The sequence below is a fragment of the Myotis myotis genome, unplaced genomic scaffold (genome assembly GCF_014108235.1).
Source record: "Myotis myotis isolate mMyoMyo1 unplaced genomic scaffold, mMyoMyo1.p scaffold_m19_p_11, whole genome shotgun sequence".
NCBI lineage: Eukaryota > Metazoa > Chordata > Mammalia > Chiroptera > Vespertilionidae > Myotis > Myotis myotis.
The window spans coordinates 25,035,636-25,047,857 of NW_023416315.1; the positions used below are offsets into that span (position 1 = coordinate 25,035,636).

The 12,222-nt window shown below is 50.4% G+C and overlaps 2 protein-coding genes across 3 annotated transcripts in view; one reads left to right on the plus strand and one right to left on the minus strand.

The window, feature by feature from the left end:
- The window catches only part of CDCA7L (cell division cycle associated 7 like), a 33,423-nt gene extending 23,711 nt beyond the window's left edge, over window positions 1-9,712 (plus strand). Inside the window, exons 3-10 of one of the 2 annotated variants that reach the window (XM_036327934.1) lie at window positions 1,711-1,848; window positions 2,943-3,308; window positions 4,976-5,047; window positions 5,143-5,313; window positions 5,895-6,020; window positions 6,812-6,961; window positions 7,783-7,919; window positions 8,349-9,712. In XM_036327934.1, coding sequence (XP_036183827.1) covers window positions 1,711-1,848; window positions 2,943-3,308; window positions 4,976-5,047; window positions 5,143-5,313; window positions 5,895-6,020; window positions 6,812-6,961; window positions 7,783-7,919; window positions 8,349-8,379 — 1,191 coding nt within the window. In that variant the 3' untranslated portion in view covers window positions 8,380-9,712. The remainder of the gene's footprint in view (window positions 1-1,710; window positions 1,849-2,942; window positions 3,309-4,975; window positions 5,048-5,142; window positions 5,314-5,894; window positions 6,021-6,811; window positions 6,962-7,782; window positions 7,920-8,348) is intronic. The other variant, XM_036327933.1, reaches the window with a different exon arrangement.
- The window catches only part of DNAH11 (dynein axonemal heavy chain 11), a 195,634-nt gene continuing 192,758 nt past the window's right edge, over window positions 9,347-12,222 (minus strand). The window contains exons 81-83 of the mRNA XM_036327931.1: window positions 11,713-11,825; window positions 11,067-11,207; window positions 9,347-9,626 (exon numbers count right to left, since the gene is read on the minus strand). Coding sequence (XP_036183824.1) covers window positions 9,379-9,626; window positions 11,067-11,207; window positions 11,713-11,825 — 502 coding nt within the window. The 3' untranslated portion in view covers window positions 9,347-9,378. The remainder of the gene's footprint in view (window positions 9,627-11,066; window positions 11,208-11,712; window positions 11,826-12,222) is intronic.

Here is a 12,222-nt window from a genome sequence, read left to right on the forward strand (position 1 = left end):
GTGGGTTTCCCCGGGAGCCAGCCAGGCACCTTTCTTCCTTAATCATAAATCCTCATTTGCTGCTTCCCCACCCCGATCCCCCCACACTCAGATCCATGTTAACCATCCGAGAGGAGCCGCACGAACTAGTACACAGTATGTGTGGCAGTGCTGAGTTTGGTCTCTCTGAAACACAATTTGAATTTCACTTTAAAGAAACTTCCCGTGTGTGTGTGTGTGTGTGTGTGTGTGTGTGTGTGTGTGTCTGTGTTTTCCAAGCAGCTGCACCACAGCTATCAACAAAGGAACAAAGTAATTAAGCTCTGAGCACACACACTCCAGTTACCCACAGTAATTCATAGGAGACATTTTTTAGCTTAAAATGTGTTAGAAATAGGCACTTTTTTCTATCCCCTGTAAGTTTTTCCACTTGTCTATTGTATCTATTTTTCTCCCGAGATTATCTGAGCTCAAAGAAGTGTATCATTAAACTCAGGCAAAGGCATGGGGGCAGATATAGATTCTCCCACCACACGTGCTGTGAGGAGGGGTCAGCTGCTCCATTGGGGGAGGAAGGAAGAGGCGTCAGAGGCACCTGGGGCCCCGGTCCCCAGCCCTGGGTGCCAGCATGGAGGAGGCTGTTTGTGGGTCTCCTTTCCGAACTGTATGCTTGCTTTTCCCCTCTCGCTTCCAATCATGCCACTTAGAAAGCCCAGTTTTCTTCCTTTCATTAGTTCAAAAGGAAGAAAATGTCTTTATTCGAAGATGACCTCCTTTTTTAAGAGTCAGTTATGTAACAGCTTTCCTTCTGCTTGCTTGCTGCCTGGGCACTGCTGGGCATCGTGGAGGGTGGCAGCGTCCGCCCGTCCGCCCGTCCGTCAGTCCCAGTGGCAGGGGGCGAGGGAACCACTGCAGTCGCTCAGCGGCGGGCGGGGAGGCAGGGTCTCCAGCCCCTTCTCTCCTGCGGAGACGCTGTGGTGGGGGAAAGGCAGGCATGCTCACTGCCTCGGAGGGTGGCTATTAGAGAGGAAGGCCCGCCTGGGCGGGAGCCAGGTTTTCCCTCACAGCTTCTCCCCCCGGCTTTCTGGTTCTGTGGGAAAGCAGGCATTCCTGATGGCCAGCCTGGCAGGAGATGCCAGCCGTGCTGATCGGTCAGACAAGCTGATGGAGGCTGCGGACAGGGAGTTTTTGAAATCATTCAATTCGTGGGTTTAAATTTCTGTAAGCTGCAGAAAGTGTGTGTGTGTGTAAAACATGCATAACCAAATTTACCATTGCAACCATTTTTACTTTTAATTTTTATTTTAATTGATTTCAGAGAGGAAGGGGGAGGAAGAGAGAATCATTGACCGCTGCCTCCTGCACGCCCCCTATTGGCGATCCAGCCTGCCACCTGGGCATGGGCCCTGACTGGGGATCAAACTGACCGCCTGGTTCACAGGTCGACACTCAACCACCGAGCCACACTGGTTGGGCGTAACCATTCTGAAGTGCAGGCACGTTTCTGGTTTCTTGCCAGCGAGACACTAGGTGACCTTAGATGCGTTCCGTGTTGGGCAGCGGACACCATTATCTATTTCCAGAATGTGCTCATCGTCTCAGACGGAACCGCTGCACCCATTAAACAGCTCCCACGGCCCCGTGCCCCGGGAACCCATTCTGTCTCTCTCTCTCTCTCTCTCTCTCTCTCTCTCTCTCTCTCTCTCTCTGACGTGTGTGCTTTTAATTTAGCAGGATGTGCGCTTCCGTTCCCAGTACTTCACAGAAGAGCTGAGGAGAATTTTTATAGAGGACACCGACTCGGAGACAGAGGACTTTGAGGGGTTTACACAGAGCGACCTGGGTGTAAACAGTAGCCCAGAAGGAAAGGTAATAATGAGCCACACGAGGGAGTGAGGCCGTAATAGCTTCCGTCCTGTTTTCTGTTTTTACTTGGAAGAAGTCACTTCACAAAGGGAAAGATTTTACTTGTTCTTACCTGTTTATCTCTAAAGCCAATTAACACAATGTAAACGCTGCCATTCCAGGGTGAATCCCTGGCCCCCCAGTCCATTGTTCTGGAGTTTGGGGGTTGTGTCTCAAGTGTCCCTTACGGTCCTTACCAGAGACTTGCTTAGGGGGTCTGTTTGGGAGTAATAAGGTCTTTAAAGTCATTACTTCTTGTCTGTGAAGTAATGCTCTTGGGTGTGTAGTTAATTTGGCAGAAGTCTTGGAGTCTTCCCTATGCATTTTGACTTGGAATTTTTTTTATGTGCTTTGTGGTGATGTGTGGGTTTTTTGTTGTTTGTTTGTTTTTTGGCAGCGAGAGGGAGGGTGAGTTTAGAGAAACATCGATGTGAGAGCAACCTCGATCGGCTGCCTCCTGTACCCTTCCTACTAGGAATGGAGCCTGCAGCCCAGGCATGTGCCCTGACAGGGAATTTAATCGTGACCTCATGGTTCAGAGGTCGGGCTCACAGGCCGGGCTAGCACTCCCATTTCTATCTGGAGACGAGTCTTAGGTCCCGCACACCATTTTCTTTGACTGTTCTCTGTGTTACTGGCATCCAGACCTGCCAGCCTGGCCGTTCCCTGTGCGGGAGCCCAATGTGCAGTGCTTTGCGTCCAGCCCCATGGTCTGAAAGGAACGCAGCCGGCCAGTGGCTGAGAATTTGTGTTCCTACCCAGTTCCCAGGTGGTGCAGGTGCTCCTGGGACCACCCTGAGCGGAAGCGCTGGTCCAGGCTGTAGACCACAGAGAGAGTCCTCCTTCGAAACTCAGCTCCGTGGGGGCAGGGGGCAGCTAGTGCCTGCCCTTGGGCTTGATCCACCACCAACTACTTGCCTGAAAAGCTCAGGGGAACTACTAAGAGGAAGGAAGAGCTTTCATCTATTTAATTCTTTCCTAATATAAGGTCGGATGGTTTTAAATGTGTCCTTTTGGAAGTCTGTTACATCATCTTTGTTTTTTCCTCATTTTGTTAGCTCGAGGGGTCCGGTTTGAGCGACGATGGTAGTGAGGCATCAGTGAGTGAGGAGGAGGGAGATGACGAAGAAGAAAAGGCTACGCCCAGAAGAAGCAGGCCTAGGAGCGGTATTGGTCTCCGCGTAGCCTTGCAGTTCCCCAAGAAGCTGGCCAGAACAGCCGACGAGAAGAATTCTGCTGAGCCGTTGTTTTCCAGCTCTTGCTCACAGGACAGTACAAAAGCCATTCTCCGGAGAAAGAAAAGCAGCAGAGAAGGGAAGGAAAGGGAAGATTCGGCCTCAGAGCCCGAGGATGACTCCAGGGACGAGGAGAGCTCGGACGCGCTGCTGAAAAGGACCATGAACATCAAGGAGAACAAGGCCATGGTAAGGCCCCGCCTGGGGGCGGGTGCCTGGGGGCGGGCACGGGGCTCCGGCCAGGCTCACAGGCTGCACCCTGCCAGCTCTGTGTTGGCTCCTCTTAGGAAATGTGCTCGGGGACTCTGCATCCTCTCTCTTTTCCTGAACCCCGAGCAGCTGTTCCCTGGGAGCTCTGGGTTGGGAACAGGAAGAGACTCCACTGTTTTTAGCCCTCTACCCTGTACCTCAAGCTCATGCCGCTTCCAGTGTGTCGAGTGAGGTTTTGAGCCAAGAGGAGCTGAACCACTGGCCCATTCCCGGCAGAAGGAAGCTGTAAACGAGGTGTTGGGAGCCCACTTAGGAGGGGCTGTGGGCAGGCCAGGCAGACGTGTTGCAGCCAGAAACCTGTCTCCTGGGATCGCCTGCTATGGTTTCAGGACATTATCTGAAAGAGTGAAACAGGTCTAGGTATCAAAACAAACGGAACTTTATTTTAAAATGTCTTCCCTCGATTAAGGGAACAAAGCGAAATCTGTGTATAGTTTTTCTGCACGTGGTTGGTCAGTGACGGTTGCTGGCGTCATAATTTTGTATATACAGAATTTTAAAAATCCTACCACGCATAGTCACTTTTAGCATTTTGGTGTATATCTTTAATATTTTCTTTTAAAGAAGGTCATGTAATGATACTGTATATACAATCTTATATGGCAAATAAGTTACGCAAGAAAATAGGAAGCTTGCTTTTGGATGAAATTTACCCAGGGACACGTGTCTTATTATCAGCTAAGGGGAATTTTTAATACTGAGCTGTCTGCCTCTTTAAAATAAGAACTAGGTTCTGCCCGACCTTGTAGTGACTCCCATCCATGTGTGTGAACCTAAAACTAAAAAGAATCCTAGTGAAATGGCACGATTGGTATATTAACGGCTGTTACTTGTTCTTAGGTGTTTATTTGGAAATATTTTCGGAATTTTTACTGATGAGGACTTTGGTTTCTTGGAGCTCTAAATAACTGTCAGAATGACCTGGTTCAGCGGTCGCCAACCTTTCGGGCCTGGCGGACCACCGGTTGGCAACCGCTGACCTAGTTGAGCCTTTTTGTTTTCAATGTGAGGAAACTTGGTTCAGGTGTGCACACCGGTGTCCCAAGCCCCGCTTGCTAACGAGGGGCCCGGGCATGATGCTCCAGGCGTTGGCCATTCCAGGGCCGTGTTCACCTCGCCCTGCCCTGGCACAGGAGGAGTAGGCGGAGGTTTTATTACTGTGAGTGATGATCCTGGCATCTCACCTGTCCCCACGAACACCTTTATGTGTGAGGTTAAAGCAGTGGTTCTCAACCTTCTGGCCCTTTAAATACAGCTCCTCATGTTGTGACCCAACCATAACATTATTTTCGTTGCTACTACATAACTGTCATGTTGCTACTGTTATGAATCGCAATGTAAATATCTGATACGCAGGACGGTCTTAGGCGACCCCTGGGAAAGGGTCGTTCGACCGCCAAAGGGGTCGCGACCCACAGGCTGAGAACCGCTGGGTTAGAGGGGTAACAACTGTTAAGATCTTAGGTAAACTGCGTTAGTCAGGTTTCTCACGGCTGCAGCACTGAAGACTCGCGATAAGGTGCTGGGTGAACGAGACTTGGGAATACTTACGTGCCGCCCCGCCCTTTCTTTGTTCCCAACTCCAGCTTGCTCGGTTACTGGCGGAATTGAACTCGGTGCCCGATTTCTTCCCAGTGCGAACCCCGAGCTCGGCTTCCGTAAGTGGCGCTCCTTTTCACTACTTATTCCGATTGCCCGGCGGCTTGCATTCCAGAAGGCACCCAGCTGCACACGCCTATGCTCTTGCTTTCAGAAGAAGAAAACCGTGAGGCGGGCCTTCTCGGAGGGGCAGGTCCCCAGGCGCACGAACCCCACCCGGAGCGCGCGGCCGCCGGAGAAGTTCGCCCTGGAGAAGTTCACCGTCTCCGCCGCCCAGTTTGCAGAAGAGTTTTACCGCTTCAGGAGAAGGAAGACAATTAGTGGGGTATTTTTTGACCTTAGTAAACAAGCTACTTTGTCTAAGCCAGCGGTCCGCTAACACCGGTGTTCACCATCGTCGCTCCAGGCGATCTGCAGCAGCGGAGAATTGGCAGTTTATGAATTCCCAGGTGGTTCTCCTGCTAAGGGCGGCGCCCGGGAGAGCCCTGGAAGCCCCGGGGAGGAGCGCGTGGCTCAGAGCCCCAGCTGGACCTCCGGTGGCCGCAGCGCAGGCCTGGCCAAGGCTCTGGCCTGCTTTGGGGTTTTGCTTGGGGGAAAGGAAAGAGAGTCCTCCTAGCCTCTGTTTTAGGACTGAGGCATTTCAGGTGCCTTCAGGCAGGAGGGAGGAACTCTGGACTCTTCCCATTGGTGGGTTTGGCTGTTCATTGTGGTTAACAACGTCCCTGTCCTCGGAGTTGCCATGGAAGGAGCTTGACACGCCTCAGTGAATGAAGATTTCAGGAGAACAGAGGAGGGGCACAGTTAACACTAATGAATGGTGTCAGAACTCTGAGAGTGTGAAATTTAAAAAAAAATGTAACCCCTCAGCATATCTAACGCTGGCTTCCGCTCCGTCTCCTCCCACAGGGGAGGTGTCAGGGCTACCGGCGGCGGCATCGCGTATCTTCCTTTCGGCCCGTGGAGGACATCACTGAAGAGGACTTGGAAAATGTCGCCATAACTGTCCGAGATAAAATCTATGATAAAGTTCTGGTAAGTTAGATAGGATGACAGGGCACATGACTGGGATTCTCACTGGGACGCCAAGGCACTAGGATTTGAAGTCCTGCATTGTTTGTGCACTGCGTTTGGGCGTACACCCCGGACCCTCTCCGCAGGGCACCGCGTGGGCTCTGACTTGGAGGGTCAGCTGTAATCGGGGAAGGGGAGGCGGCTCGGAGCAGGAATTCTCATCAGAGGAGAGGTTTGTGTGGAGGGAGGCAGGGGTATCGTTTAGAAAAACGTTTATTTATAGTTGTTCTATTTTGGACATATACCTTTTTATGTTTTAAACATTGAAAAATATAATGTGCTTTTTGGTTCATATAACCATAGAGACTAAAGTTCGAGAGACTCTTCGGTAGGCGGTGGGTTAAAAGTTCCTCTCAGTGGTAAGCTTTGTGGTGTCTGACACCTTGTAGATTGGGGATGGGACACTGTCGCAGGCAGTATTAACCTGTGAGGCTTTCCCAGTCACCAGGAGCCAGGTCGGAGCTGAGGGATGCTGTCGGGGCACATGGCACTCGTCATCACCTGTCCCCCTTCGTGGGCCCTGCCCCTCCCGCTTCTCTGATCATTTCATTCTCCCAGGCTCCCTGCTCCATCTCATCTGCCCTAATATGCTTCTCTGGCCCCAGAACTAAAAGTGCTGACAGGCTACCGAGGGTGCCATGGTCTACTTGCCTCTAGGAGAGGGGCAAGTGCAGCTTGTGCACAGCAGCGTGGGGCCCTGTGGACATCACCCTGTGCATCCGTGCTCAGCCCTCACCGCCTTCTCCCCTCAGGGTAACACGTGCCATCAGTGTCGGCAGAAGACCATCGACACCAAGACGGTGTGTCGGAACCAGAGCTGCGGCGGCGTGCGGGGGCAGTTTTGTGGGCCGTGCCTGCGGAATCGCTACGGGGAGGACGTGAGGTCGGCGCTGCTGGACCCGGTAGGAGCAGCGTGCGCGTTTGACATGAGTAGTATTGGGGACGGGGAGCTTGCCAGTGGGGCTCCCTGGGCCCTTTGCCGGGGACCAGTAGCTGCAGAGCCCTGAACCCTCTCCGTTCTCTCTGCATCTTAAGATGCGGGGAGAAATGAAGAATAGGGTGTCCTTCTGGAAAGGGAGCAGCAGGCTGACCAGTGGATAGGATAGGAGACAAGGCTGCACTGGGCTTTCCAGGGTCAGCCGAGCTTTCTGTGTGCCTGGCCCTGCTCTAAGGTTTCACATCAGTTAATGCAGCTGACTTTATTTTGGTTGTTAACTCATTTACCCTTATGAAGTAGGTCTGTAACCTCCCTATGCCTTGGTTCCTTCTGTAAAATGAGTAGCATGGTTGGTACGTCTGACCTGGAATCTGGGGGTTCTGTGCTCTTACCCTCTTGTACGGCAGTTATAGGGGTAGATACACCATTATACCGTCCCTAATTGGCAGATGACTATAAACTGCCACTCAAGTGATGTGATTTAACAACAGGCACACAGATGGGAAGTGGAAACACGAGCATTCACACCCAGGTCTCACTGGTCTTTTTCACCAGAGTCTATGGTTATGCTAGCTGGCCTGTCTAAAACCAACATCTTTCAGTGTTTCTCCATATGTGATGTTGGGTGATCAAACTTCCTGGGCCTTTTTGAGAGGAAGGAGACAGGTTAGATCATCCTCCCCCCTGTGACAAGTATGAAAGGGTAGCAGGTGACTAAAGGCTGGAGGAGAGGCCCGCTGAGCCAGGCCTGACACCACGGGGACGCCTGCCGTCATCTCCTCCTAGGGCTGGATGTGCCCTCCCTGCCGGGGGATCTGCAACTGCAGTTACTGTCGGAGGCGCGATGGCCGCTGTGCCACAGGGATCCTCATTCATCTGGCCAAGTTTTACGGTTATAACAACGTCAAGGAGTATCTGGAGAGGTGAGTCTCACAAGTCAAAACAGGTGGCAGACACTCGAGGCAGGGTGTGGTTGCCTCGTTTCAGGCTGATTCTTACAATCCACCTGGGATGTAGCTCTGTGCATTGGAGAGACTCGGGCCTGATGTTTTCCCTGTTAGGAAATTTCCTTCTTTGCTGGGATTTTCAACGTGGGGCTACCTATGTAATACAGAAGGGAGTGGATGAGGCAGCCTTGACCCTACTGGGTAGAGAGGAGAGGTTTGGGGGATGTAGGACGAGGAGATGGAATTGTGCTTCCCAATAAACTTGAAAAGCACAGTTTCAGAATGAGACGAACCCTAGCTGAGGCCTGCCACCAATGAAGCAGGAGTCAGGCCTGCTCGGGGCTTTGGGCTCCTCCCCCTCCTGTTAATTCCTTATCACACTAACGTGCCCTTTCCTTTTCTCAGCTTACAAAAGCAGCTGGTAGAAGATAATTAGGAGGAGGAAGAACCACCAGCCAACTCACCTTTGTGTATTCCAGCAAGACATGCCCTATGTACCATTTGTGCCTGTGATGTCTTACAGTTGTGTTTTTATAAAGAAATTCTTTGTAGATCTAAATACTACTTTTTGTTAAGATTGTTTATATGCTTACAAAGATATCTCAGGAAGACAGCTAAGCACCTTGAGGAAATCTTATATACACAGGTGATTAGAAAGCAGTTACAGCGCAGGTTAAGTTCCAGAGAAAACATTGTAGAAGGAGCTTAGACACTGTTTACAGATGCTGCCTTGACCTTTTACCTCCCAGTTAGTAACTCTAGGCCAAGTTGTTACAGCACCTTTAGTTTACCTTATCCTGACCAATCGTTCAAACCACCTAGTGTAACCTGCTCTGGGTGATTGGAAATTTCTATTGCAGAATGTTCCCCTAAATTACAAAGTGCAATTAACCGCAGATGAGAGTACTAGAGTTTTCTGTTTTATTAAAACTTGAATGAACAAAACGTGGACTGTCACGTTACCGACAATGGAGGCCTCGTAACGTCCGCCTCTTCATTCAGGATTGCCTGCTGCCGGTTGCTTCTATATTTTAAGAGAATGTAAGAGCTAATTTTTAATTTAAAAAAGATTTTGTTTACTTATCTTACAAGAACTAAAATCCCACTTACTGACCAGGAGTCTTCCAACCCCTTTTGTTTTTGAGGTGGTATTTTCACTGGGAGCTTCCTGAAAATGGGAGAGACACTGTTCTGGGGAAAGTTAAAAATTCATGAACATGTTCTGACTAGGTTTCCAGTAATTCTTCCTACGTTTGCCTCTTTCTCCTCCCCACTTTTTAAGGATGGTGTTTAAGAAAAGTTAATGCACAGTTACTTAAAAGTTACAGAAGCTGGAATGTTTTATGCCTCTGAGTAGAATAAACGTGCAGGAGAACAGCGCAATGACAGTGAAAAATCCTCACTGTTTGCCCGGCCTGGAGGAGTGAGGTCCCACCTACGCCTCCAGCAGCAGAGCCACGCCTGCCAGCACCCACTTGGCCGTCTTCTCTTTGCTCCTCAACCTGAAGGTCCAGATGTAGTGGGGGCCCCTCGTTTTGGTTTTGTACACAGGGCACTCATAGGTGTGTTTGGTTTCCTGTCTGTCCGTGGGTATGGCTTTTGCCAAGATGACTGGCATCGCCGACGTCAGCTCCTTGAGGCGGGCTTCCGCAATGGTTCCGGCCTGGGCGTCCCATCTGGCTCCTGCAGCAAAGAGAACGCAGGGTGGGACGTGTTGGGCCGTGTCTTGTCATGGGTGCAGGCAATAAACGTTCCGGTTTTGTCACGCTGCTGCTTGTTGGTGACTTTCTGACTGAGCTGGGCCAGGACTGAGGTACGAGAGGGAGGGTAAGATCCCTGCTAGCCACGTGCCACACACACACGGTAAGCAGACCATTCCTTGCTCCTGAGCTTAACACCTACACTCTAAGGAAAAGAAAATTTTATAAAAACAGATCCTATCACAATCCAGACACACTAAAGCAGTGGTTCTCAACCTTCTGGCCCTTTAAATACAGTTCCTCATGTTGTGACCCAACCATAACATTATTTTCGTTGCTACTTCATAACTGTAATGTTGCTACTGTTATGCAGGATGGTCTTAGGCGACCCCTGAGAAAGGGTCGTTGGACCGCCAAAGGGGTCGCGACCCACAGGTTGAGATCCGCTGCACTAAAGCAAACTAGTCTGCCCTCCCTGTAAAAGTAACGTGCATTTGAATGCTACAGAGTAAAAGAAGCCTCCATCCAATTCACCACATTCTCTCCCCACGGCCCCTTACCTTACACCACGTTCAGGTACCTCATTCCCATTACCTGCCCTCAAACACGTGTACGTGTGGCACTTGTAAAAAAAAAGAGGCATTTTGGCCAAGACTAGGACAGGCATTTCTGAAAACGTTCTTCAGGTACAAATGCATAGCCAAATAAAATTAGAAAACATTGCATACTCCTCCCCTTAGAGCAGCGGTTCTCAACCTGTGGGTCGCGACCCCTTTGGGGGTCGAACGACCCTTTCACAGGGGTCGCCTAAGACCATCAGAAAATACATATATAATTACATATTGTTTTTGTGATAAATTACTATGCTTTAATTATGTTCAATTTGTAACAATGAAAATACATCCTGCATATCAGTTACTTACATTACGATTCATAACAGTAGCAAAATTACAGTTATGAAGTAGCAACAAAAATAATTTTGTGGTTGGGGGTCACCACAACATGAGGAACTGTATTAAAGGGCCGCGGCATCAGGAAGATTGAGAACCACTGCCTTAGAGGTTTACAATGTGCATCAGCTCTTTTAGAGGCTCGGAGAAGCCGTGCAGTAAAAAAGTGGTAGAAGAAAGATTGTGAATTGATTATATTGAAAAGCAAAATAACTTCAATTCAGTGTAGGTTGTAAATGACCCTGTGGTGTTAACATTAGATACATGAGCAAATCTAAGTGAAAGCCATCTCCCCAGATGCCTTAAAATATGGCTCACGTTGGATACACAGCTTGGCATTTAATTTTTTTAAAAGCAAGAAATGAGGAAAATGCCCACGAACGCGAGCAAATACTGAGAAAGAGTAAACGAAGGGCAAATACTGACTTGAGTGAGGAACAAAGGTCACTCCTTCCTTGCATAGCCTTGCCTACCTTCCATGAAGAGCCCGTGCAGATACGCGCCTTCCCTTGGGGGGTGGCCGTAGTCGTCCTTGTTTTTTTTGGTCACGTCTACCGTCAGGCACATTTTATCCAGCGGCCACGCGCTTTTTCGAGCCGTGGTCTGCATGATTGCTGTGGGAGGGGAAGGCACAGAATGAACGAATGGTGTCAAGTTGTCCGTAAGGTTCCCAGGAGCCACCAGCAAGCTGAGCAGCTCCTGAGGCTGCCCTGGCCCCGCCCCGTGTCGCTGGGCTCTGTGTATTTGCGTGTGTCCACCTGAGAGCCAGGGCTGGTACACGAAGGCCTGCAGGACAACCTCGCAGCTTTTGGAAATGCGCTTTTACTGGAACAGCCGCGCCCATTGGGTCAGTACTGCCTGGTTTGGCACTGTCGTGGCAGAGACTGTGTGGCCCTTGGCAGAAAACCGTTGCTAGAAGGAACCACATCCCACCTCACTTGGCTGCTCCTGGGCCTCCTTCCCTTTGCTGCTGTTCTCCTGCCCGGAGCGCCATTTCCTCTGTCGCTCCTGCACCTTTCCTGTCATGGCTACCGCGTGAGGCACGGTGAGCAGGGCGGGGAAGGCTGCCCATGGCGGGATTTCTGCTGGGGGTGCGGTTCTGTGAGCAGCAGACCTTACCAGTTAAGAAGGACTGAGGGTTGAAGAGGCCAGAAAGCCACACCACAGCTGGGAGGGCGAGATCTTGTGTCCAAGTGTCCAGTTCTCGGCATCGCAAGAGGAGGTCATTAAACCTGGTTCATAGAGGGTAGGAAGAAATCGGCTTGCTTTTTATTTTTAGTAAGACAGACATGTCTCAGTAAGATTAAGTCAGTCAACTGTGGGGAGGAGTGGGTGGTGGTAGCAAGGTACCCCACTCAGAACCAGCGAAGTCCTTACCTGCTGATTTGCAGACTGCTGTCCCTTTGAAGGGGCTAGATTTTTTCCAGCAGAGATTGCGTGTCTTACAACTGTTACTATTAGGGACAAGAAACACTGGGGAATGTGGAAAATTTGTCTCCATTACCCAGCAGTTAGTTAGCTCCTCTCAGTGCTATGTGGTGACTGTACACAGGTGATCTGTGAGATCTGGGCTGACGGGTGCCGACATGGATCAGGGAGGTACATGCAGGTTGCGTAGGAAGACACGGG